At 39.0% G+C, this 27265-nt stretch overlaps 1 protein-coding gene across 11 annotated transcripts in view; it reads left to right on the plus strand.

Annotated features, from left to right (window-relative positions):
• MYBPC1 (myosin binding protein C, slow type) overlaps positions 1-27265 on the plus strand; it is a 99387-nt gene that overhangs the window by 11371 nt on the left and 60751 nt on the right. For 5 of the 11 annotated variants that reach the window (XM_011934830.1, XM_011934854.1, XM_011934848.1 and 2 more), the window contains exons 2-6: positions 8592-8627; positions 11846-11887; positions 23867-23977; positions 26017-26165; positions 26467-26584. In XM_011934830.1, the coding sequence (XP_011790220.1) occupies positions 8592-8627; positions 11846-11887; positions 23867-23977; positions 26017-26165; positions 26467-26584 (456 nt within the window). Of the gene's footprint in view, positions 1-8591; positions 8628-11845; positions 11888-21293; positions 21333-22195; positions 22232-23866; positions 23978-26016; positions 26166-26466; positions 26585-27265 lie in introns of all 11 variants that reach the window. The other 6 variants (XM_011934835.1, XM_011934841.1, XM_011934821.1 and 3 more) reach the window with 4 other exon arrangements.

The following is a 27265-nucleotide window of genomic DNA, read 5'->3' on the forward strand; positions in this document are numbered from 1 at the left end:
TATGTCTGTAATCCAAGCACTTTGGAAAGCTGAGGTGGGCAGATCGCTTGAGCCCAGGAATTTGAGACCAGCCTAAGAAACATGGCAAAACCTTGTCTCTACTAAAAATACAAAAATTAGTCGGACATGGTACATGCCTGTAGACCCAGCTACTCAGGAGGTTGATCTGGGAAGATCCTCTGAGCCTGGGGAGATCGAGGCTGCAGTGAGCCGAGATCATGCCACTGTACTCCAGCCTGGGTGACAGAATGAAATGAGACCCTTCTCAAAGAAACACACACACACACACATACAAGAACACACAAACAATTCTATTAGCTGTCAGAACATTGATATCATTACATATTATGTATCCTCTGGAAAACTTCACTGTCTATTTCTTAGGGAATATGAGTGAAAAAGGCAAATAATGTCTTAGCATTACTATTATGAAAATCATTTTGACTTGGTAAACTCCCTACCTAGGGAGCTCCTGAAGATCCCAGACCATACTTTGAGAACCACTAATATAAATCAATTTAGTTTATTGTTGTCGTTGTTTTGTTTTTGTATAGAGACAGGGTCTCACTACATTGCTGAGCCTGGTCTGGAACTCCTGAGCTCAAGCAAGCCACCCATCCCCATCTCCCAAAGTGATGGGATTACAGGCGTGAGCCACCAAGCCCAGCCTACTTATTTAAAACGTATGTAATTCTCTTAAATCCCAAAGTATAAGGTATCCAGACCCATAATGCCCATAATGAATAGAATGGGGAACAAAACAAGCAAGTAACTGTGAAAATGTTGAATTAAATGTTGATTTCTGTCCAAATTCTGCATCTCTGATACATAAGCAATTTGGCCAATAAAAATACACTGTCATTTATATTTGCTGATTTTGGGGGTACACTGTGTTTTGTTTGTTTTGTTTTGTTTGAGATGGGTCTTACTCTGTCACTCAGGAGTGCGGTGGTGCAATCTTGGCTCACTGCAACCTTTGCCTACCCAGCTCAAGCGATCCTCTCACCTCAGCCTCCAAAGTAGCTGGGACCACAGGTGCGCAACACCATGCCCGACTAATTTCTTGTATTTTTGGTAGAGATGTGGTTTTGCCATGTTGCAAAGGCTAGTCGTGAACTCCTGAGCTCAAGCAATTCCATCTGCCTCCCCAAGTGCTGAGATTATAGGCGAGAGCCACCACGCCTGGCCATGGGGTACACTTATGATTAACAGAATCAAACATCTCTAAGCATTATTAATGCCCCCGTGAAAGCAATATTTTATGCTATGGCAGCTTCCATTGTGCTCGTGCCTGGGCAAATGAGGTCCAGGTTAGAGTATGCATATAGAGTCAGACCCCACCATCAAGAGGGGAGACACCTGACAGTGTTTATTACATATTTAATCTAAAAAGAAAGATAATTTGCTATACCACCAAAAATGACAGTACAGGAGTTGGCCAAGTAGACCCTTCCTTATTCATCATGATGTTTACAAAACATAAAGCCTTCACGCGTTTTTTTTCAAAGCTAGAATTTTACTTTGACAATAAGAAAAAATAATTAGGAATAGCATACAATTTTCTCCTATGTCTCAAATTTACAATGAATATTTTTATTTTTTAAAAATTTTCCCCAAGACAGTGACAGAAAGCCACAAAAAGAGACCTAGAATCATAACATTTAATGATAACTGTTATCATGTGTTCTTCTGTCTTTTTTATGCCTATGTAATATATTCATGTGATATGCTCTCCTTGCACAAAAAAACAAATTAAATTGTACGTAATGGCCTATAAGATAGTTTAAGTAGGTAAAATAATGTAATATTTGAGACAGCCCACGGGAAGAAGAGAACTGGGTGTTTTGTTTTGTTTTAAGTGTATAGACACAGACATAGAAAGAGAGACAGTTTAATGAATTTTAAGACATAAGATTTCTTTTTTTCCCCTTTAAGTCACTGACCATGAAACCCTTGATCCTTGAAAATAGAAATGGACTCCACTGGAGAGGGCCAAACCATTTATGGAGTTACTGGGTCCCTAGTGTTTCTGCAGCAGCACAAAGGCCACATATGGGGCTATTTCATAGCTGCCACCAGTGCCCGTCAATTAGAATGCCTTGGCACAGGCTGTGCAGGCATGCCATTGGTGGCATACCTGTGCTTTTTACAGTAGGTGACCATAGGAAAAATCCACCATAAATAGATCTACCCCTTTGAAAGCATTTCAGTGCTGCAGAGGGAGAGAAAGTCTGTATCTGTTCATTAGAAAGGATCAAAGAACAGCCACCCTTGCCCAGGAAAGAAGGGGCTAGCTTTAGTTGTTGGTTCACAAACCAGTTCATTTTTAGGTTGTCCCTTAAAATATTTCCTTGGGCTTATTTTTTTCAAAAAGTATCCTTGTTTTTCCTTTTTTATTCGAACATTTTAAAACATGCTTCTTTAGTCCTGTTAGCACGTTTTCCAACAAAGAGATTATGTGGGAGAACGAAGAGAGGAGAACAAAAAACCAGCTGTATTTACCTAGCAGGAATGTTCCACAGAACTTTGCCCTTTGGCTTTTGAATAAGCAGAAGTACAGCAGGACCTCGCTTCAATAAATATCTGTTTGCTTGTTTAAGATTTAGAGAGCTTACCAAAGGTGGGTGCCTCCCGAACATTGCAACACAGCTAACCTTGTTGACAACAGTTGGTGTGATTGACTGTTATTTGCTAAGAAACTGGTGGGACAGGTTCCTCGAAACAAGTTGCTTTGCTGTTTTTGGGAGCCCTGATTTTAAAAGGGGAGGATTCCTTAGAAAGGCGAGGGGTGTAATGTTCCGAAGAGCCAAAATTAACCCTAATTGCTCTCCTGCCCTTGTTAAGAAATGGAAGACATTTGTTGACAGTAAGAAGAAATGTAAATGATGGCGCTTGGGTGAATGCCCCTGGAGCCTTGGCCAGTGGGAGGGGAACCAACGAAAGACATAGTGTTCCCTGTGGGGAACACAGACGAAGAAAGCTGCCCACAGAATGTCAGGGGACGGTTATGGGTTTCTTGGCAGCAAGGAGAAGGGGCTTTTGTGCAGGGAGGAACAGCCTGCCAGTTAACTATATTTATGGAGCACCTGCTGTGTGGAATCTGAAAAGGAGAAGGAGAAGGGCCTTGTCCTCAAGAAGCTTGTGATCAAAGGGAGAAGAAAAGTCCCCATCTACTGTAAACCCGTTAGGGTTCCCAGTCACATTTGAAAAAGGAGAGGAACGGGTGATATTTAGGGGGTGTGCTGAGCCTTGTTACTCAAAATGTGGGTTGTGGACCAGCAGCATCACCTGGGAGCCTTTTAGAAATGCAGAATCTTTTTATTTTTAAAATTAAAAAAAAAAAAATCTGGAGATGGGGTCTTGCTCTGTCACCCCGGCTGGAGTACAGTGGTACAATCTTGGCTCACTGCAGCCTCCACCTCCTGGGCTTAAGTGATACTCCCACCTCAGCCTCCCAAGTCACTGGGACTTAGGAAGCACCAGCTAATGTAAAATGTTTTCTTGTGAAGACAGGATTTCATTATGTTGCCCAGGCAGGTCTCAAACACCTGGACTCAAGCGACCCTCCCATCTTGACCTCCTGAGCCACTGTGCTACCTTGAAATGCAGAATCGTGAACCCTACTGCTGCAGACCCCAAGAGTCAGAATCTGCAGTTCGATCAGATCCCTAAGTGGTTAATATACATACTGCAGTTTGAGAAGTTCTACAGGATTTCTGGAAGTAGTGAGTCTTGAATGTTTTAAGAGAGCGGAGTGACTTGGTTCAGTGACTCAATTGATACTGAAAGGCAATTCATTTACCTGTGAATTTCCTAAACACAGGTGTCTTATCTCATTGTAACCACTTTTATAACCCACTGACCTTGTTAAATTCATAAGGGGAGTTCAGTGAATTTAGCTTGCAAGGGTGCTCCCGCCTATGGTCCCTATTCAGTGAGGTACTGTGGAAATTGCTGTTAATGAACGAATGTTACAGAGGCAGATGGTGAATTTTAGGAACATGTAAATTATTTTTAGAGAAATGGGCAAAGCTGACCATGACAGGACCTGTCAGAGACAAACATATGAATTAGAGTGAGAGAGATGCTTGAGAAGTTCCTTCAAGGTACATGGGCACACCTTGGGGTCTCTGAGACTTACCTGCAATGCCTCATTTTCCATTTAAGTCATGTGCTGTTTGGCCTTTACCACTCCTTCGTTTCCCAGTTTCCAGGTTTAAGACAACTGGAATTTTCTGTTTCAAATGCTCTGAAAAGGACTAAGGTCCTATTTTTCTCTGATCATTTCTGTCTCACCATGATTGATTGATTGAATCGTTGACTGATCTACTTATCTGCAGTGTACAAACTATAATGCATATAAATTGCATCGAGCTCAACTACTATTCCCACTTTATAGTAGGGTTATGAGGGACTCACCTCTTCTGTCCAGTCTCCAGATACTTACTCAGTCCCCACCCCACATGCAAACATGTTTTAACACATACATCTCGTAGACCTAGAAATAAGACACATCCTTAGCAGGCAGCATGTGGAGGAAGACATAAGTGTCTTTTTCATAGGTGTGTCTGAGTAAAAATGATGATCATAACGATAAAAATCATGAAAAGATAAAGCTCATGTGACATTTGCCATGTTCTCTACCCCTGCTAATGCATTCATTCTGCCAATGACCCCCGAGTTAGGCTGTGCTATTATTTCTATCTCATACTTGAGGAAATCGATGTGCACCCCACTCCTACAAATAGGGAGGACAACATCCATATGAGGCTATGTGGTCTTGAGATTAAGACCAACTAATTCAGTGGGGAAAATGGTGTCATTGTTCTGAGAAGTCCATCAACCCTCTTCTGACTTGGTCAACTTAAGTAGCAGGGAAAGGAAGTGCAGGCCCGGGCTGCAGAGGCCAGGGTGAGCCAAGCAAGTCTGGAGTACAGCCTGGTTCCACCCTTCCTAGACTGTGCGATCTCAAAGAGCCTCAGTTCCCACTTGCAAAATGGAGATAATCATGGTACTGATTTCATAGAGTTGTAAGGATTAAAAGGATTAATATACACTAGGTCCTACATGCAGTGGGTTCTAATAAGGGGTTGCAATGTATTTACTCCTTCACTGGCTATAAAGTAAAGAGGTTTCTGTGATTTTGAGAAGAAAAAGTTCTGGATCTGCCTATTTACCAGGCCGGTATACATTTTTCTATTTCTACTCCCTGCAACCATCCCACAACGGTCCTAACATTAATATCCTATAATGTTTCTGCCATTCTCTCTGATAGAGTTGGCTATTCATGACCAATGTTTTGTGGATTAAGTGGAAGTTGAATTAATCCCTTTACACAATCATTTTGATTTTTGGTCTGTTACATAGCCCATGGGGCTATAGAAAAAACGGAAATGGAGAATGTACATTTAGGGAACATCTACAGTTGTAGTGCCCAAGATGATTCTCTTTTACGTATTTGATTAGAATTTACCATTGGCCTTAGCTGGATTTTTAAGCAACTATGGTTACCCTTAAAAAATGGGAATTGGGCACATACATGCTAAACACGTATGATCAATTTAATAGTTCATATCCAACCACCAAAAGAAGCCCTTCTTAATTCTTTTGTATCAATTCTCTATGCATTTAATGTGTTTCCAGCAATAAAATGAGACACCAGGGAGATAAGAAAAGAAGGAAAGACCCCTGGCTTTGTTTAGATGGGGGAGAAACAGAAACATAAATATACAGAGACTATTAGAAAATAATTAAGTCATAGTGAAAAGAGAATGTGTTATGATGGTCCAGAATGCAAAAAGTAAGAAAGAAGAACAGAATAGAATAATCAGCTCTGACCAGGCACGGTGGCTCACACCTGTAATCCCAGCACTTTGGGAGGCCGAGGTGGGTGGTTCATGAGGTCAAGAGATTGAGACCATCCTGGCCAGCATGGTGAAACCCTGTCTCTACTAAAAATACAAAAATTAACTGGGCATGGTGGCACGTGCCTATAGTCCCAGCTACTTGGGAGGTTGAGGCAGGAGAACTGCTTGAACCCAGGAAGTGGAGACTGCAGTGAGCCAAGGTCACGCTACTGCACTCCAGCCTGGTGACAGAGTGAGACTTCGTCTCAAAAAAAAGAAAAACAAAAAAAAAGAAGAATCAGCTCCGAGCGCCTTGAGAAAAATGTTGGCAATGTGGATAAAGATTGCCAAATGATAGTAATGGAAACAGTTCATTCTGTGAATTATAGAGCTCTTTCTACATGGCAGGAACTACCCTATGCATTTTACATAGAATTGGCACCCTAAGAGGTTATTTATTTTGTTATTCTTATTTCTCAGATGAAGGACCCAAGGCTGTTAGAGATTAAGGAATTGCACATGATTGCACAATGGATAAGGCAGAGAGTCAGGATTGAGACCTAAGTCTGACTCCATCACATGTTCAGAAAAAGCAGGAGGTCTGCTGGGGAGAACAGTGGCAGAAAGGTCAGAAGGTGAACAGAAATGACTCTAGAACAGAGGGGCCACTGGAACGTAGTAAGAGAAGGGAGAGAAAGAAGTGCCCATGAACAAAGGCTTTGAATGCAAACCTGGGGAGTGTAGACCTAATCAAATAGTAATAGAAACTCTTTCAAGCAGAATAATGGGATGAAACACAGTTGTAGGATAAATAATTTCTGCAGCTGCGGGGAAAGGAGACTGGAGGGATGAGAAACTTGTCTGTAGACAGAACCAGGAAGAAGTCCTTGGGCATGTCATGGCAATGGCCCTGTCTGAAAGATAGCGTGTCAAAGAAGTTGGCGTCTCGCTCTCAGTATTCTGATATCCATGTGCTGCAATAACTTATTCAAAGCCAAGAGGACAATATTAGATTTCCATTTCTGCACTCAGATCTCTGAAAATAAAATGCTTTGACTGACGGTTTCATGTTTTGATTGGTGATGACCTGAGTGATTCTTTCCATGATGTAGTGAAGAAACAAAAGCATTTCTGACAATGCCATCCAAGAGACATTTGTGTTTTCACTGTATCTGCGGGTTACATCACATCCTGCTACGTTTTCTTCTGCCCATGTATAAGGTTATGTTTTTTGTCTATTGGTTATATATATTCTTCTCCCTCACTAGTAAATAGTAATAAACTTATTTATGACCACCTGAATAAAAGTTTTTAAAAAACAATAAATTGGAGTTTATACTAGCCACAAAATGGGTGATGGAAAAAGACATTATTGCATCCTGGCAGGCCTGTATTACTCTTTTCTTGATTTCAGTTACGGTGCAATCCATTCATTTTTCCATGCTCATTCCAGCCTTCCTAGACTAGAATGGGGCACTTGGCCTACACACAGTGGTGACTGTTCTGCCAAACTGCTTGTTACGGGGCATCGTCCTCCCTGTTCAACAAGAGTCACTTGTGGGAAAAAATGTGGAAAATCCCACATGCTGACAAAGGCTCCCAGGATTCCACAATGTGTCTATAATACAAAAACTTTGCTATCTTTATATTTTATTTAGTAGTCAAGTAGAAGATAATTTTAGAAGCGATCACCTTCATTAACTGCCTCTTCTTGTCCTGGAGATGAAGCAGCTGGTTCATGAGTGAGTGATACTCACATGTCACTAATTCCCAATTCTGGGCATCCACGGGGATTTGGCAGGGGAAATGCTGTGCTCTTTGTTCATGGGGATGCCTTTAGCTACTTGGAAATAGTATATTCTTTAACAGAAGTTTCTTTGTCAGACTTCATAGCCAGACTGCTCTGTAATAACCAGACATTCAAAGCCAGGTAAACCAAAACCTCAAAATCAGAGCTTGGAAAATTTTGAATAAGTGTAGGTGGGAATCTACTCCAAGCACGTATGTTTCCAGAAGCGATTCTGAGAGGGCTTAATTCTGTTTCCCAGTGAATTGCACCTTCCCTGTAAAACAACAACAACAACAACAAAAAGCGCTGCAAAGCCAGAGGACTTTGATGTCATCTGCGTTCAGAAAGTGTCTCCCATGCAGGCAGAACAATGTTAGAGATGCAGTGCTCTTGCTTTCTGGGAAAAAGGGGTCTCATTTCTGCACCGACCTTACCTTAGACTCTACGGGATATGCTCGCCATATGCTTGCTACCTACTGTGTTTCACTTCATTCTAACAGCAGTCCTGCCCATGCAAGATGGGTGTTGTGGCCATTTCTCTAGAGGCAGGAAAACAGGCTCAGCACAAGTAAATGCCCGGCCTGCCTTGGAGAGGATAACTAAGTGGCAAGGACACTTGGATCCCCATTCTACTTTTATCTTTCCACCACTACACCATGCCACCTTCTGGAAATCTATATACCACACATAAACAGCAGCATGAATGTCTTGGGCCTCTTGATGCAGTAGGGTGTGTGTGTGTGTGTGTGTGTGTGTGTGTGTGAGAGAGAGAGAGAGAAAGAGAGAGTGAGAGAGAGAGAGTGAGAGAGGACAGAATGTGTTTTCCTGCTCCATCCCTCTTGTGAGTGCACACAGGTGAGATGGCTGCCTGCAGCAGAAGCAGCCTGGGGCTGTGGAAAGCAGTTCTTCTCTGTGATAAATGAGCCTAACATTTCCGTGACTCTTTCCGTTTCTAGAAAATGAAGTGCCAGCCCCAGCCCCACCCCCGGAAGGTGAGTAAAAACACTGCCTCACACACGTTTGGGCTGCAAATACAGAACGTCCATCCCAGCATGATTTGGCCTCCACGGTGCTGTGAGCTGTGAGCTTTAACCTAATTCCTACTGAGAAGTTGGATGGTGACCATTGTGATAAGTTGATAATAATAAAAATAATACATTGTGTGTATATAATCCTCTTGTGTTAATCTAATTTGGATGGCACTTCATATATATTAGGGGAAGAATTCTTATGAAACCTTTCAAGTTATGTAAAAGTTATTATGTCCACATTTTACAGCATGGAGGCTGAGCCTCCAACCAAGGTGTTGAAGGATTTGTGAGGCTTTTTCCTATATAGTGAAGGTCAAACAAACCCACATCTTCTTCATGAGAGTGGGGAGTGGATCCATCTCTACCCTGGAAGATCAGCTGTCCCTTCTCAACTTGATATATGTCACTATTGAGCACCTGCAGAAACTCCCTAGGGACTTTCCAGAAAGGTTTGGTGGCTTCTGAGGTTCAAAGTGAGGACCAACTTCTTGAGTTCTTAGTACCATATTGTCTAGCAGCTGGCAGTAGGGAACAAGTACAAGGATCCAGTGAGACCCTTGGCAGGTAGGGCAGTCCCCGATGGCACACAATATGTGAAGCTTCTTTTTATGTCCACATACACCTAAAGAAGAGAAGAGGATTGAAAGATTGAAAGCTCGAAAGATTGAAAGCTCAACATGGCTTAAATTCCCAACATGGCTCTTCAGAGCCATTTATCAGCCAAATAGCCCCAAGATGGAAGCAACCAAAATCATATGCATTGTCCTATAAAGACTCCAAAGTGGCCTTTCTCATCCCTCTTCCTCCTTGAAAAGGGTGATAAACTGGCATCCATTCAATAATTATTCACTAGGTATTTACCTTGTGCACAATTCTGACCTAACCCTTCAGAGGGATTCAGACATACCTACCATATACGTATTAATAGCTAGGTGCAAGCATATTGTGCCAGATGTAGTGGGGAACTCTAATAGAAAACATCTCCCTATATTCAGTTTGTTTGCAGCCAGGTAGAAAATAGAATACAGCCTGGAGAACAATTATATAAAATGCAACCAAAACATTAAAACATTAGGCAATATTATAAGAACTCCTCACCCCCACCAAGCAGTATGTGATTACTTTTGGGTTGCTTAAACAGACCAGCAGGTGACTGTAGACCTGGTCTAGCTTAGGTGAAAGCAGGAGTTGGAGAAGGTCTCAGTTTCTGATCATCTTTTCACACGAAAACTTATGAGGCAATTATAAAGCTCTTCCTCTTCCTCCCTGGAGATTGTTTTACTCTTTTCTTTGTTTTCTTTTTTCTTTTCTTTCTCTTTCTTGAGACAGCGTCTTGCCCTGTTATCCAAGCTGGAGTGCAGTGGCACCATCACAGCTCACCGCAATCTTAAACTCCTGGGCTCAAGCAGAGATGGTTTTTCAGGAGGGCAGTTTGAGAAAACTAGCTGCTCGCAAGAGGCCGTTTGTCCAGCTAAGAATACTAGATTCACACACTAAACCCTAAACAGTATAGAGAAGTATTACTATGTGTCAAAATGAACAAAACTGGCTCAGTGCCATATGAGTTCAAACAGGGGCAAGCTCAGATTTATTTTCTTTAGATCTTGATCTTGAAACTAGTATAGATGTGTGACATTTTTCTTAGGATCTTCCTCTTTCTGGGTATGTTTTCTTCTTGCCCATAACAAATTTACTTTGATCAACATTGGTACACTGAGAACCTACTGACCATTCCAAGCAAACCTTTCCCTTCTGTTTTTCATATTAGTTACTGCCACTGAGCCACTATCGTTTCCTTTGTATGCCATATTTCATATTCATTGCACAATATTGACTTCCTCTTGCTCAAATGTCTCCTCCCAAATTCTGCTAAAATTGTCCTTCTTAGTTAACTGAGATTTGAATCACTATTCATCAGTCCAAAAAAAGAGAATTCATTCTTGAAACAATTCTTTTTTTACATATACCATAAGTCAGATACCATTTGCAGGTCTAAACTAATATGATTCCAAACACAGAGAAATACAAACTAGATAGTCTCAACTGATAGAATCTGATGTTACTGCTCTTGTTTTGCATTTACTGCCACCAAACCCAATCCAGAAGATTCACATGGACACTGAAACATTTTCTTTGAAATAACATACACTGCACACAATTACATATTTTGTACTTTACTATAAAATCTAGAAGTCCAAACTCTTGGAATCATTACACGGGGCAAACTGACTTTTCTTTAAAAAGTCAGTCCCTTGTTGAGGTCTAAAATAAAGTGGCTCACATTTTTTTTTTTTTTTTTGCCCAATTCTGCTCCAGCATGTTATATAAGATGATCCAAGTATAGTTGAGTGCATTTTAACAAAATCTGTATTGAGTGTTCTTATGTGTACTTTTTCAAAAATAATCAGATTAATTGCTTTTCACGAAAAGTTTAGTGTGACTCTAAATTATAATTTCTAAATTCATAATTCATGTACAGCACGAGTATTCAGCATTATTTATGACCTGTTCTGTTGTCATTTATTTCTTCTCTCCCCCTCTCCACCCCGTTACTCATCACACAATAAAATGTTTAAAGACACTTTAAAAAATATGCTTGTACTTTCTACACAGAACCAAGTAAAGAGAAGGAGGCCGGAACTGCACCAGCAAAAGGTGAGTTGGAGGGAGGGAGAGTAAGGCTGAAGTCCACAAAATTAGAAGCAGAAAGAGGTCAGTAACACAATTAGATATTTTGTACTTTACTATAAAATCTAGAAGTCCAAACTCTTGGAATCATTACATGGGGCAAACTGATTTTTCTTTAAAAAGTCAGTCCCTTGTTGAGGTCTAAAATTAAGTGGCTCACATTTTTTTTTTTTTTTTTCCCAATTCTACTCCAGCATGTTATATAAGATGATCCAAGTATAGTTGAGTGCATTTTAACAATATCTGTATTGAGTGTTCTTATGTGTACTTTTCCAAAAATAATCAGATTAATTGCTTTTCACAAAAAGTTTAGTGTGGCTCTAAATTATAATTTCTAAATTCATAATCCATGTACAGCACGAGTATTCAGTATCATTTATGACCTGTTCTGTTGTCATTTATTTCTTCCCTCCCCCTCTCCACCCCATTGCTCATCACACAATAAAATGCTTAAAGACACTTTAAAAGATATGCTTGTACTTTCTACACAGAACCAAGTAAAGAGAAGGAGGCCGGAACTACACCAGCAAAAGGTGAGTTGGCGGGAGGGAGAGTGAGGCTGAAGTCCACAAAATTAGAAGCAGAAAGAGGTCAGTAATGATTGCCGTGGTGGCCCCATAGAACTTCTCTGCATTATCTTTCATCAATGTGGTTTAGTGTTCTGCCTTTGCATCTTATCTGCAAGACCCAGTCAGTATAACGAAAATGGTGTGTTGTTAAGTTTCCATTACATGTATTTCTAAAAGAAAAACAACAACGATAAAAATATCACAAGCATTTGTTGAGATGCCAGCCAATTAATTGGTAGTTTCCAAGTTTCAATGTGCATGCCAAGAAAAAGAGGTGCTTGGTCTTCTTAGGATTATATCAATTGATATAATGATCAGAATTACCCAGAATTACCCAAATCAGAAAATGATCTGAATTACCCAGATTTTTTAAAAAAAATTATATGTTTTCATGTTATTGTGTGAACTGTTCCAGGTTCCACTAGTAATTTTGAAGGCTAGCATCTTACTTTGTGACACTGACTATGGATTCATGTAGATTTATATAATTATTTCTACAGATTCACAATATAACATTAAGTAAACATGTTGCCCCTTCTTGAACTGGAAACTGTACAGAGATTATTTTTCAGGAGGGCAGTTTGAGAAAACTAGCTCCTGTAATATTATCCTATTTTTACTTTATATGGAGATACTCTCGTTTTACAAAATAATCTTAATCATATACTTCTGTTACTCCATGAAATACTAATTCCTTTGTCTCACCATGGAGGAAATGATTTTCATCTGTCTTAATCTAAGGAGCATTAGTCTTTCATAGAGGGAAGTTTTCATGAAGGTGGATTAGACAGTTTTGCTTTGTATGTTTGTATTGTCATTTTAAAAAGTGAACCTTTTATTGGCATAATGAATAACAAAGTTTAAATTTTGAAATAATTGTTTCCTGACTGCAGCATGAAGTTTCTCTTTTTCCTGGACACTGCTCAAAAGTTTGTTAGGTATTGCTTTGTTCTCGGTGTGTCATATTTCATTATCTAATTTCTATGATATTCTTGTCTCCTATATATTAGTAAAATACTTTTTTCTTTCTTTCAGTACATTGGATTACTTTTCTTCAGCTAACTTGAACTTACACTCTCATAATGAATGCATAATGTTAGTATACTCACTTTGTCCTTGACCTTCAGTGGCTCCCATGGAGAGTAACATGAATACTAATCCTGGCCACGTGGGCCACAGTTTGAAGGTTATTTGCTTATGGAATGCAGACAGTGCAAACTCCTAGAACTCCTTCCATGGGATGGTTACAAGGAGGTTTGGACATACTGGCCGAAATTATTGTAACATTATTCTCTACAAGGCCAATGGGCATACACCTCTGTTTCCAAATTTGGAAAGGTGTTTGGGCCAGGCTGCAAGGCTCAACCAACAGAGCAGATGATGTAATCCCAGAGGGCAAGCTGTCAAAGTTTAAACAAAGCCTGTGCCTGACCCTTAATTTGAAAAGTCACCATATTATACTTGTATGCTTAAATGAGAAAATGCCTTTCCTTAAATTCAACCAACCAACCAACCAACCAACAAAAACTCTTATTTATGGAGAACACAGCATGATGAAAGAGCAAGGCTAGATGACTAGGGCATTTTGAAATTAGTAGCATTTTTCTGACGTTTGCAGAAGATAAGCAAAACCATGACCACCTGCAGTTGCACGCCCAGATACAAAAACTGCCGTGTGTGTGTGTATATATATATTATATAATGGCAAATACATGTATATATATGTATTTGCCTTACATGCCTAGGAAGCAAATCAATTTAGGATAGAAAGTGACATCCCTAAATAAAGAAAGGTAAGTGGATGGAAGTTTATTATAAATATACAGTCCTCTTCAACTATTACCCACTTTCATCAAGCACAGACAAAATACTTAAGCAAAAAGTAGACACAATAATTACTGCTACATGTATATCCTCAGTTGAGAAAGGAGTCCTGCATGGGCATAAACAGGATTGATGGGTGCAACCTACCTTTTCTCCAGCATGAGCTAGAACTCTCCTGTTGTCCCTCCCTTCTCCAACTGTCAGTCTATCTAATTTTTTTTTTAACTATCCAACTCAGGTTTCATTCCTTTATACAGCTTTCCCCTGACCATCCTGGCTCACTTTTATCTCCCCTTCTTTCTCCTGATTTCTCTTGGACCTACTGCCTCCGTCATTCACTCTTGTCTCCATGTAATCACGCATTAATGGTTGACTCCTTTTCCTAACAGGTTGTAAGCTTTTTGACATTGGGCCCCTCATCTTATTCTGTCCAGCATCTGGCAGAGAGCTGCACAGAGCAATCATCTAATAAATACTTGCAAAATGAATGAGCAGTTGAATTTCCATGCTGGCTTAGCTGCTGACCATTCAGGGGTAATCTGGATCGATTTTTATTTCTGTTCACCGTGAGTGCTGGGTAGGGATGAGCATCCCATGTACGTTCTTAGTCACTGAGGGTTAGAATGAGGCACTGCTGCAGAACAAATGGATGGATTTTCTCTGTAAGACCAACTTGCCTAAAGCTACTGAAAATGGTCACGCCTGGATTTTGGTACATTCTCAGCACTTTAACTGGTCTTTAATTAGTTGACAGATATTCAATTAATTGTTCCAAATCTGTCACTATTAAGATTATTAATCATGGCAATGCAGCCTTAACATCATTCCCAGATTGATTGAATCATTCTGCAACAGCTCAGAAATGTTCTGAAAATACTTTTTGAAGCCACAGAGAGTTGATTCTGATATTAATCTTAGAAGTAGTGTCTGTGGTTAGATTTGCCAACTTTTTCAGATTTGCTAAAAGTCTCTGTCTGGAAAGCAGCCGATTTCCCAGCACGGGGTTTTATTATTGTTTGTTTGCTTGCTTGCTTGTTTGCATCTGGCTATCCATCCAGCTATCCTGTTCCTTAACACTGACCACTTTGTCCTGGGACCTGGGCAAAGTATCCTGGAATTGAAACAAGAGAGATGACAATAAAGAAATGTGTTTAACCAAACAGTAATAGCAGAAATTAGATGTGCAAATCTCCTTCAGAGGAATCTTATCAGGGAATGCCCTTATAAAAATAATGCTGTCCTGGCTTAGCATTCTTTCATAATAATTATAGGCAGCAAGTCAATGGAACGCTAAGTATAGATTCTTTTCTGTATGCTCAGTAGGGCCAAAGATCTGCCTTTTATTCTAGCACATATTTATTCAGCAAGATTTGCTGAGCGTTGGCTACATGCCAGGCACAGATCTGGGCACTGGGTCCTGCCCTCCTGGAGCCAAGTTACACTGTATGGGGAAGAACAACCATCAACAGAGGAAGGTGGATTTCATTTTTGGAAGCAGACAAGAGTCACAGAGGGCCATGTGTAGAGAATAATGTGGGTGATCAAGTGGGATCATACTTTTTTTTTGTCAACTAAGATCCAACATCCTATGTCTGAACATAGGGTAACTGGAGTAGGTTTCCGCTGTGCCTCAACAGCTGGCACTGTGGAAAGCTCTGAAAATGGTTCTGTGGCTGGTTCAAAAAGTGACAGCAGCATTAGAATCAGAGACCACTTTGAAGACCAGTACTCATTTCCATGCCTAAGTACTGATACTTTATTTTTACATCTTATTAGCTTAGAGTCTGTATCTTTTCAATTGGTAAAGTTACTTCCTTTTTTTTATTACTGTTTTTGGTAATCACTAAAAGGGAAATAAAAACTTATTTTCTTTTCCCAGGCATTCACCACATAAACTATCGTGAATGAACCCTGTGTGTATTAAATATCTCACATAACCTGAGATGAAATCTTTCTTTTTTATGAATGTGACTGACAGATGAGGAAGTGAATCAGCAGAAGTTCCAACACACTTTCTCCTGAATTATGTGATTTTGTTTTAAATTTAAAAAAGATTTTAAAAAAAATTTAGCTTCTTTTACATCTGCAATAACATTACCCTGGCACTTTTTACTAGCATGCTAAAATATTTTTGTACAGTTTGCCTTTAGGTGTCAATCAACCATCTATTAAAATTTCTCCATGCTTGATCTATGTATTCTAATGACATTACTTCTTTGTAATGAACTTTGTTAAAAATTAATGTCACCACACTTTTGAATTCAAAGACACAGCCACTCTTAGGCAAGATTGATTTAATAGATTTTGGGAAGAAAAAATTCATTAAATGTACATATGTATTGTAGGATAAATCATGGTTTTATAAGCACCAAAGTGTGAAGGCATGTATCGTCTCATTAAGAAAATGCAATAAATTAACCGAATGCCTCAAAACATGATGAATTAATGTTAGCTATTGTTATTGTCTCCCATATTTTATTGCTGTTGTTATTTTGGTCACAAACACCAGTATGTACTACAACTGATTGCTCTGCTTGAGGAAGTCATGAATTTGTCTCAATCAAACAAGGTATTGTATCAGTATGTCACTGTTTGTTTACAAGTCACAATTTTATAAGCTTTTGGTCTTTATTCTTAAATCTCAACAATTGTCTCAAGTGTATATTGCTTAAATAATTTTAAAAGGCAATTTAAAATCAACCATAGGTAGGAGTTATTTTACGCTCAAGAGAGTTTGGATAACTAGAAGAATGTACACATTCTACTCTCTCTGGAGCTTTGTATTCAGTTACGAGACTCTCACATTACGAAGTATTTATGTGTACTCCCTAAAATCCCAGGCTTGTAATATAAGACTGGGTTCTTTCCCTACTTTCTAGAAGTTCTTCTCTGGGAACTTCAGTTGTTTAAAGAATCATTTTTATGGTCTTACAAATGCTATTTTCCCATGACTTACAGATGAATAAAATTCCACTTTGGTAAATTGCCCTTCTATGTAGCTAGGGGAAGATAGCCCTGCTACACCGAGTGTGTGGTTTCCCTGTATGTCATATTCCAACAAGCTAAAACCTGATGTTTATGTATTCATCATCACCACTTTTAGATAGGAACAAAATGAAATATGACACATATATTTTTTGGTTTGTTTGAAAATGTTGTTTGTAAGATGCTACCTCATTCATATATACACATATTGTTGAACTGGACACAACCAGAAAGATTTGGATATTCAATCTACCTCGTAGCAATAGAATCTGGTTTCTATGACAAATAAGAACCATTAAACATTTCAGTATCATCGAACTCAACCAAATCAAACCAGGCAATTTTCTTTTAGAATTTAAGGTCAGAATCCCAATATCTTAACTACATTTCCCAATCTTAAAAAAGTGCCAGGACTGAAACAACTTTTAAAAGAAAGGAAACTGGCTGGGCAAGTTGGCTCATGCCTGTAACCCCAGCACTCTGGGAGGCCAAGGCAGGAGGATCACTTGAGCTCAGGAGTTTGAGACCAGCCTGGCCAACATGGTCGAAACCCCATCTCTACTAAAAATACAAAAATTAGCCAGGTGTGGTGACAAGCACCTGTATTTCCAGCTACTTGGGAGGCTGAGGCAGGAGAATTGCTTGAACCTGGGAGGCGGTGGTTGCCATGAGCTGAGATAGCACCACTGCACTCCAGCTTGGGCAACAGAGTGAGACTTCATCTAAAACAAAAATTAATTAATAAATAAAAATAAAAGAAAGGAAACAGTAAACTTTGCTCATGTTGATTATGTTTTCTAGCACTTTTGTAAATTTGAAAAATTATGTGCAATGAATCAAAGATTGCCAATTGAGAAGTAATTGCTGTTTGAAATTACTGTTGGGTAATCTAGAGGAAGACTATTTCATGATACTCTGAAGCATTGCATTAATATGTGTTCCTTCATAGCCTAAACCAATTGTGCATGTCCTCCAAATAGTCTTAACATTTAGTAGACGTTGAAACTACTCACCTATCAAATTTTTGCTTAAAAAACAGATTGCTGGCCAGGCGTGGTGCCTCCTCATGCCTGTAATCCCAGCACTTCGGGAGGCCGAGGCAGGAGGATTGCTTGAGCCCAGGAGTTCGAGACCAGCTGACCAATATGGCGAAACCCTGTCTCTATTAAAAATACAAAAATTAGCTGGGTGTGGTGGCAGATGTCTGTAGTCTCAGCTACTCAGGAGGTTGAGGCACGACAATTGCTTGAACCTTGGAGGTAGAGGTTGCAGTGAGCCAAGATTGCACCACTGCACTCCAGCCTGGGTGATTGAGTGAGACTCTGTCTCAAACAGCAAACAAAAAAACCCGGACTACCATCATTACATACTCTATGCATGTAACAAATCATCACATGTACCCTGTAAATATGTGCAAATATCATTATGTATCAATTTTTTAAAGACCAGATTATTTTTCTTCATTTTAGTTTCATGAAAGAAAGTGAATACTCTTCTCATTTTGTGTTCTAGATAATTAACTCAATGTTTCATTATGCTGTGTGCACAAACAAAAAGTAAACCACCACAAAACCTTTATAAAGTGTTCATTTGAATCAAACTGGTTCAAGCTTCTAGTTTACATTTAACAAAGAAAGCTCCTTTCTAGGATTTGATTGAATTTTAACTTCATTTCTGTTCATTTTTACAGGACTTTAAATTAACAATCTTATATATTTCAGTAAATAAAAGTCTTTGACTAGGTGACAAGAATATAGTACTGAATACTGAATTAAATCTATGGCAAGTAATATTATGGGAAAATTACAAGTTATTTTATTTTTGATAATGTAAAATTTTATTTATTTCACAGTCTTCTGAAACACAGAATTCTTCTAATAGCTCAGAAACCCCTATACCGGGCAAATGCACAATTTTGTGGAATGTGAATGCATGCATATTAGTTCAGGAGAAAAAAATTCCAAGTGAACTAAGTTTGGGAGATGCTAACGACCATACTATTTCTTGTCACCCCCATTTCCAGTACACATTATTTGCACACTGAGAGCTTTGAGATGTCCTGCAGCAAACACACAAACACAAAACAATAAAATACAAACACTTAACTCCAGCCTAGCATTTTTCAAGCTTCTTTGACCACAGAGAGCTTCGTGTTAAGAATCTGTAATCCCACATGACCCAGTGAATCACCTCTTGGATTCTGAAGTAATGATATTAATATGTTATATTAATATATTATAAATACATCAGTTATTTTAATAAAAAGTAATAATAACACATATCCCTGTTTGACAGTTTGGGAAAAGAAATTTCAGGCCAGCAGGTAATACTTGTAGTAAATATTCTAATAGATTGTATAAAAACATACTATTTTATGTCTTTTTGTCAGGAATTTTTTAAAGCACTTTTTAATTAACATTCCTGTGCATGTATTTCCTGTATCCTGTTTTATACAGTCACATACATTTACATTTGGAAATCTACAGTTATTCTAGTTTGCTTTTGTTTTTGTTTTTAGAGTCAGGGTCTTGCTGTGTCATCCAGGCTGGAGTACAGTGGCATGATCGTGGCTCACTACAGCCTCCGATTCCTGGAGTCAAGTAACCCTCTAGCCTCAACCTCCCAAGTGGTTGCGACTACAGGCACACGCCACCAAGCTCTCAGCATGCAAATAATATGCAAGCCTGGCTCATTTTTTTTTTTTTTTTTTTTACAGAGATAGTCTTGTTGCGTTGCCCAGGCCATGAATTCACAAATATTCTAGTATTTTAAGTACGAAGACTTTATTATTCATAAAAACACTAGTGTATGCTTTGGAAAGAGCACAGCAGAGGTCCAGATGACACCAAATGCCTCTTTAAGGATGTAAAATGTGAACTTTGACTGTTCACAGACCTCCGTGATGTGAGCACTGTTGCTCAGGAGTAACAAGCTGCTTTAATGCAGAAGCGATGGGTAGTATTTCTTGCTTCTCATGATGAATGTTTCTGTAGGTTAGCGACTTGCTGGGTAACTAGGAAGGTACTAGAATTGACAAATGTGTACAGGGTCCTTTGCAATAAAACCGGTTATGACTTGATCCAAGTGTTTAACAATTAGGACTGTTAAGTCTGACCAGACATCACTGTGATAGAATGTGGGCTTTTTCAAAGATGAAGATAAACGTCTTAACCACACTGTAACTTATAGTTTCCTTAAAAAAAAAAAAAAAAATCCTGGCAGCCAGAGAATATAGCAGGTGCATTCATAGTAGCTGTTTTATATATTGGAATATTAACATTTTTAAATTAAATGTTTTACATTCACAAGTGATAGGGAATCTTATCGTTAAGGTGTGTGTAGAGTCCAGTTGGTTCTATTCTAACTGGACTGTACCTGTTTTCACGGTGGTGAAATGCTATGCGCATTTATACCTTGCATAAGTCCTCATTCTACCACACGATAAATAACCCTCTGGCTGATAATATAAACACTAACTGGGGAGATCTTATTTATAAGGGCTCTAGAATAAAATACAAGTTGTTCATACCAGCATCATGTGTTACTTTTTCATTTTGTTGTGGTCGGTCTCCCAACTAGGTCGAGCTTTCCTCCTCTGCTAACAGGAAACAATACTGACGTTCTTTTTCTTACAGCATTTGTATTGTAAAAAGCAAAAAGCATAAAGCTCCATCCCACTGAACCTCTGCCAATTAAGATGGTGTTGGGTTAGGCTGTGTCTGGTTACTGTCCTGGGAAAACCACTTTTATAGAGATGGTCTTCCAAGTGGTTTTAAAATGTATCCTTCTACTGAAGTTTTTAAGTCAACTAGGTATGCTGACTGAATTTACATATAAACTTGTTTATCCAAAATAAACACATAAAATGTGAACTTTGAAGTTCAGATGTTTTTAAAAAGGGAAGTATTCTGCACATAAATATGAAAAGACATATTTTGAATTTCACAAATATGTATGGGTAAATATTAAGAAATTACACAGCACTGTTGAATACCAATATAATGTTGGAAAAAATGCTTATAAAATTTATATTTATATTAATTTATCTTGACTTTTGTTTCTTAAATACTGAAGAGCAATTAATCATGAGGTTTTCTGGGTGGAAATGAGTTCTCAGATAGTACATATATAGACTTTTATGTCTGTGTCTAAATGAATGTGATATATGAATAATGTCTGCCATTCACTTTAGCTACAAAATCAGGACTTGAAAACCACTTCCATTATTGATTTCATCAAGGTTTGATTTTTAGCATTCATTTTTTCCTAACCTACAGTCACATAAAACACTTGCAGTGTTCCATTTTTAAATCTGCGCTTCCATTTGGATTACCCTACTCTATCAGATTACCCTACTCTATCAATTGTATTTATTAATTTTTCTTTCTTTGCCAGCAATATTCAGGTTTCACTTTTCAGGTACCAAGTTTTCTAAGGCTTGCTCAGCAGTTGAAAGTGTATTGCGTGGTTTGTCATCTTCTTTTTCAGATTTCTCTTTTCTCAGGTTACTTGGGATGAAGTCCTTTCCTCCTTGACTTTTTACTCCTATTTCTTGTTTCAGATGAAGAGGAAGTCTCCCCGCCTAGTGCCTTGCCTCCAGGTTAGGATAATTTCTACCCTTTTCCCTGCTTTTAAATTTATTATTCATTGACAGTAGAGGAAAAGAAAAGGCAGTGAGCCTCCTTGCTGAGCCAGTGCACAGAGCAGGGGCAACAGGTTTTGCCTGTGATGGCACCAAGAAGGAAATGTTGGCTTTAATGACAATTTTTTGTTTGACATGAGAAACTTCTTAGAAAGAGGCATTCTTTGAGAAATAAATAAGACTGGTAAATCTTGGGTATAAATGTTAGAGGTCAACATATCTCTTCCATTTCTCACTGTATATCCATGTTTTACCCCTGTTCTTTAAACTTAGATATTTGGATTTTTAAATCTTTCTTTCCTTTCTTTTTTAAGACTGAGTCTCGCTCTATTGCCCAGGCTGGAGTGCAATGGTGCGATCTCAGCTCACTGCAACCTGTGCCTCCCAGCTTCAAGTGATTCTCATGCCTCAGCCTCCCGAGTAGCTGAGATTACAGGGGTGCACCAACAAGCTGGGCTAATTTTTGTATTTTTAGTAGAGACAGGGTTTCACCATGTTGGCCAGACTGGTCTCAAACACCTGACCTCAAGTGATCCACCCACTTTGGCCCCACAAAGTGCTGGGATTACAGGCGTGAACCACCACGCCCAGCTGGGATTTTTTTAATGTTTCTATCATTTTAAAATAAGACATACACTTTTATAGATGCTTTCATACTTAGAGCTCTACTGATTTTCTATCCAAGCCAACTTGTAGGGTTTTTTTCCTTCCTATCACCAGAGGAGACAGGGTTTAGCGGAGCCCAAGAAGGTTGAAGTCAGCACACCATTTTCATCACCTTTCCATCCCTTTGCATCACCCAAATCACACTTTCCTTTCAGGTTTGGGTAGTCGGGCCCTGGAGAGAAAAGATTCAGGTGAGCACAAGCCCAGACAAGGCATCCTGACCTCATCCTAATACAATCACTAATGAGCTCATTTCTTGAAGCTGTATTGATTCTAATCCTTGTGATTCAGATTGTAGTTTTTACAGCAATCTTTCATTATGTTTCCTCTTACAAGAAAACTAATGTATTGAGAAACGATTAATGTTGCATGATACACACACGTTCAAGGATCTAGCCACATATGCCACAGATTTGTTCTATCATATTTAATATTTAGCAAATACACAGAGATCAATCTTCATTTTGGGGATGTGCTAAAGTTAGATAATAATTCACATTTTTATAGAACTTTACATAGAGACGATAAAACACTTTCAAATGCATCCTATCAGCTGTAGCTCCTGTTCTGTGAAGTCATTCATTCATTCATTCATTCATTCGACAAATTTGTATTGAGGACCTAACATGATCCTATTATGGGCCTCTTACGGGCCAGCCACTCCTATAGGCACTGCAGGTATAGAAGTGAACAAAGCAAGAGAAACACTTATCCTCATGTTCTAAATGTGTTCCTATTAATATCATCAACACAAACAACACACAATTTTAACATGAACTTGGGTGTTTAAAAACGTGTAACCATATTACTATGATTGTCACATGATTGTGAACATGTTTGACTTCATTGTGAAAATGATGGCCTCCTACTACAGATAGAAAGATCACGCATGATTGATACATGAAAACTAAAACAATTAAATGTGCATTTTCCTTCTTTTCAAGAAACATTAACAAGCAGAGAGTTTGCAACCTGTGCATTTTTTTCCAGTTATTAAGTGGCTGCACCTGAACTCTGCATTCGGCTCAGAGACAGGGGGAATATCTACAGTTCTCTCTACTATCCTAGAATTGGAATTGACTGCAGATTAACACTAAGCACCAGAGTGCAAATGAGAAGACGCAAAAGAAACTCTATTTCCAGCTTGTCTCTCTTCATGGGAAAGCCTCAGTTTTTTTCTTTCCAGTTCTCTGTTTTGTTTTGTGTCTTCCGCTTGCAGCACAATCCTTGTATCCTTGCAATTTGTACCACAGGTCATGATCTGTTACTTCCGTGTCAAACTATGGCCACACCTGTACAACCCTGATAAAACTCTCTTTCAAAAGCAAGGAATCTAGAAATACCAGGCCAGGCTTGGCTTTCTGACCCTTGTCAGACAGTTTACTCTCCAAATGACCTATCCCTTTAGTCTTTTTCATGTAGTTGTATCGATGTGGCCTTATAGTCCATCACCTAGAAAAACACCAAGAGTACTGCTTTAATACACTGACCACCATTGTTTACCTGTTAGGAGACAGGCAAGATGGGGAAGCAAAGGAACTATGGCAGTCAACAAAGAGAGAATAACAGCTTACCTGGAAAGTTCCACTATTTCTAGGAATTACATAATGTTCCTTTGTGCTGTCACAGAAGAGATACCCCTGCAAGAATGGGAATCTGTTCCCCTCTACTGATGGCTGCTGGGAGTGGAAAGAATGATGTTGTATTTATCTAGGTTTATTAGACAAAGAAAAGCTGCAACATTGGTGAGAACAACAAATCCAGGTAAGACTGCCTAAGAAGAGCCTGGCCCTGAAATAATCCTTTTCCTCCTTTCTGCTCCTCAGAATGGTCCATTGGCGAGTCACCTGCTGGGGAGGAACAAGACAAGCAGAATGCCAACTCCCAGCCGTCCATCTTGTTCGTTGAAAAACCTCAAGGAGGAACAGTGAAAGTTGGTGAGTGCCTAGCATTCAATCCTACCTTTTTTAAAAAATTAAGGTGAGCCGAGCGTGGTGCCTCACGCCTGTAATCCCAGCACTCTAGGAGGCCGAGGCAGGCAGATCATTTGAGCTTAGGAGTTCAAGACCAGCCTGGCCAACATGGTGAAACCCAGTCTCTACTAAAAATACAAAAATTAGCCAGACACGTGTAATCTCAGCTACTCAGGAAGCTGAGGCAGGAGAATCTCTTGAACCCATGAGGCAGAGGCTGCAGTGAACGGAGAAGGCACCACTGCATTCCAGCTTGGGCAACAGAGCCAGGCTCTGTCTCAAAAAAAAAAAAAAAAAAATTGAGGTGAAATTCACTTATAACATTAACCATTTTAAAGTGAACAATTCAGTGGCTATTAGTACATTTGCAATGTTGTACAGCCACTACTTCTGTTTCTAAAACATTTTCATCATCCCAAAAAGACCCTATATCCCATTAAGCAGTTACTCCCCATTGCCCTCTCCTCCCAGGCCCTGGCAACCATTAATCTGCTTCGTCTCTCTGTGTTTACCTATTTTGGATATTTCATATTAATGGAATCAGACAATGCAGGACTTTTTGTGTCTGGCTTCTTTCACTCAGCATAATGTTTCCCAAGTTCATCCGCATTGTTGCATGTATCAGAACTTCATTCCTTTTGATGGCTGGATAATATTCCACTGTGTGTATATACTAAATCCTGCTTTTTACAACCTGAAAAGATGAGTGACAGCTATGATTTCAGTAACCTTCGGCACACAGGAGCCTGGACCCTGGAACCTTGAGTTCCAATCTTGATTCTACTTCCTGCTAGCTATTGCCCTTGGAAAGACAGTTTAACTTCTTTATGCTTCAGTTTCCCCATCTGTAAAACGGTGACAATAATAGGACCTAGCTGTGAAGTATTTTGAACAGTGCCTGACTCACCATAATGCTCTGAGCCAGTGTCTGCTGACATTATCATAGCTCACTCCACAAGATGATTCCAAATCTACACATGCGCTAGGCCATAATTCATAATATCTGAGACAGCTGATCGAACAAATGGTTCCACTCTTCAAATATTCAAATTCAAAATATTGATTATATACCTCCTGTTTTAGGCACTGAGTAAAACATGTGAGTATAACTCAGAACTTACAGTCTGAGAAGAGCAGACAAAAAATTAAACAAATAATCACAAACGCCAAGTGCTATGAAGGGATGGTGAGCTGGAGGAGGACCTGAGGGTTGAAGAATTTTAATCAAATAAATCTTTATAAGGGATATATTATGATCTGAACTAGTCTTTGACACTTATCAATATTATGCAAATGAGTACATAGCTAACTGTATTCCAGAATCACTTCTTTCCAGGCTAGAATGTCAAAGTACACAGCATGTGAACAGAAATGTTGGTTCCCCTTGTGTTCCTGTGAGACACTGAAATGCTGGGCTGGAAGCTGGACTACAATGTCATGTCCTCAGGGTCTAAATCACTCAATACAAACAGATTGGCAGGTTTACTTCAAGCAGATCAGTTTGATTTAGTCACATTCTTATAATTCCAGGCTTCTCATCACCTTGCCTAACAAAAAGGGTGAAAAAAATTCAATTTTTTCATTTTTATTTCATATTATATCCAGATATATGAAATAAAATTTTATACATATCATATATACATCTATCCATCTATATGAAATAAAATTTCATATACATCCATATATATGAAATAAAATTTCATATACATCCGTATATATGAAGTTTAAAAATTATCCAAATGTAAAATTATCCATATATAAAAATTACTTTCACTGGTTTCCTTAGTTTTTTCTGCTTCATAAACCCCCAAAGCAGAACAAACTGGAACAGCCTAAGGACCTCTAGAGCATTCATAAAAAAATCAGGACCAATTCATTGCACAATACAAGGGCGCCAATCACACCATATTCTGTAGTGCAGCCCTGTGTCAACTCCTTCCAGTTGAAAGCAAAACAAATGACACTAGTTAAAGAGCAAGCTGAATCCCTTATGCTTCTTCTAGGTGAAAATATCACCTTCATAGCCAAAGTTAAGGCTGAAGATCTTCTGAGAAAACCCACTGTCAAATGGTTCAAAGGAAAATGGATGGATCTGGCCAGCAAAGCAGGGAAGCACCTTCAGTTGAAGGAAACCTTTGAGAGGCACAGTCGGGTAAGGCCCTGAACTCCCAGGACGGGGGCTCAGCTAGCGCATTCCTTCTGTGTGAATAAATGATCATTTTCAGGTTCAGCTTTGAGAGACTTCAGTTCCAGAAAATCCTCTGAAGTTACCATTGCTAATGTCTACACTCTATTGCGATTGCCCTGCTGTGTCCGGGGGCTGCAGGACACATTTGCCCTCCTATATTGAGAACATTGTACTGGAATTCCCACAGATAGACACAGCTTTAAGCCACTGCTGAGAAATTTGGAAAATAAATGAAATGTGTGTGTCTGGATGCATTTCATTGCAGGTGTACACATTTGAGATGCAGATCATCAAGGCCAAAGAGAACTATGCAGGAAATTACAGATGCGAGGTCACCTATAAGGATAAGTTTGACAGCTGTTCATTTGATCTTGAAGTGCACGGTAAGAGAATCTTCTTGCCTAGATAAACATAATTTTTTAATGGGGTGTGAGGGGATGGAGGAGAAGAAGTTCATTTAATACTATGAGATTTCGGGGAAATTTTTCCTTTAAAACTGTGTGGTTTTGATTGTGGTAGTCTCAGCAAGCCTGCTGAATTGAATTGTAATGAAATAATTTATACTAAGAGTAGAATTGGGGGGATTTTATCGCTAAATATCTCTTGTCCATGCTATCTATATTTCTTCAATCTCCCAGATAAAAGATGTTGTCAGTTTTTGCTGCTACAGAATGTATGTTTCATGGGGTCCACTTTCCCACTTAGGTTTGGGGATAGGGTAATATGCTATGAGAGTTCAGGAGACCCAGGTGGAAGGGAGAGTTTCTTTTATAAGGACTAATGTCAGGCATGGCAGTTCTTCATGCATGTGTTCTGTGTACTACCCAGAGTAAACATAGAAGACCTAAATGCATACATTGAGGTTGGAAAAAAACTCACTTTTACAAGCATACAAAGGATAAGTTGACTTGGCAGCAAATACTATAACCTTAAGGTGAATGTAAAGAGTGATGTAGTTGCAAAAGATAAACAAAGCAAATGTAATTTTATTTTATTTTATTTATTTTGAGACAGAGCGTGATGTAGTTGCAAAAGACAGACAAAGCAAATGTAATTTTATTTTA

The sequence above is a fragment of the Colobus angolensis genome, unplaced genomic scaffold (assembly GCF_000951035.1).
Source record: "Colobus angolensis palliatus isolate OR3802 unplaced genomic scaffold, Cang.pa_1.0 Scaffold10, whole genome shotgun sequence".
Lineage (NCBI taxonomy): Eukaryota > Metazoa > Chordata > Mammalia > Primates > Cercopithecidae > Colobus > Colobus angolensis.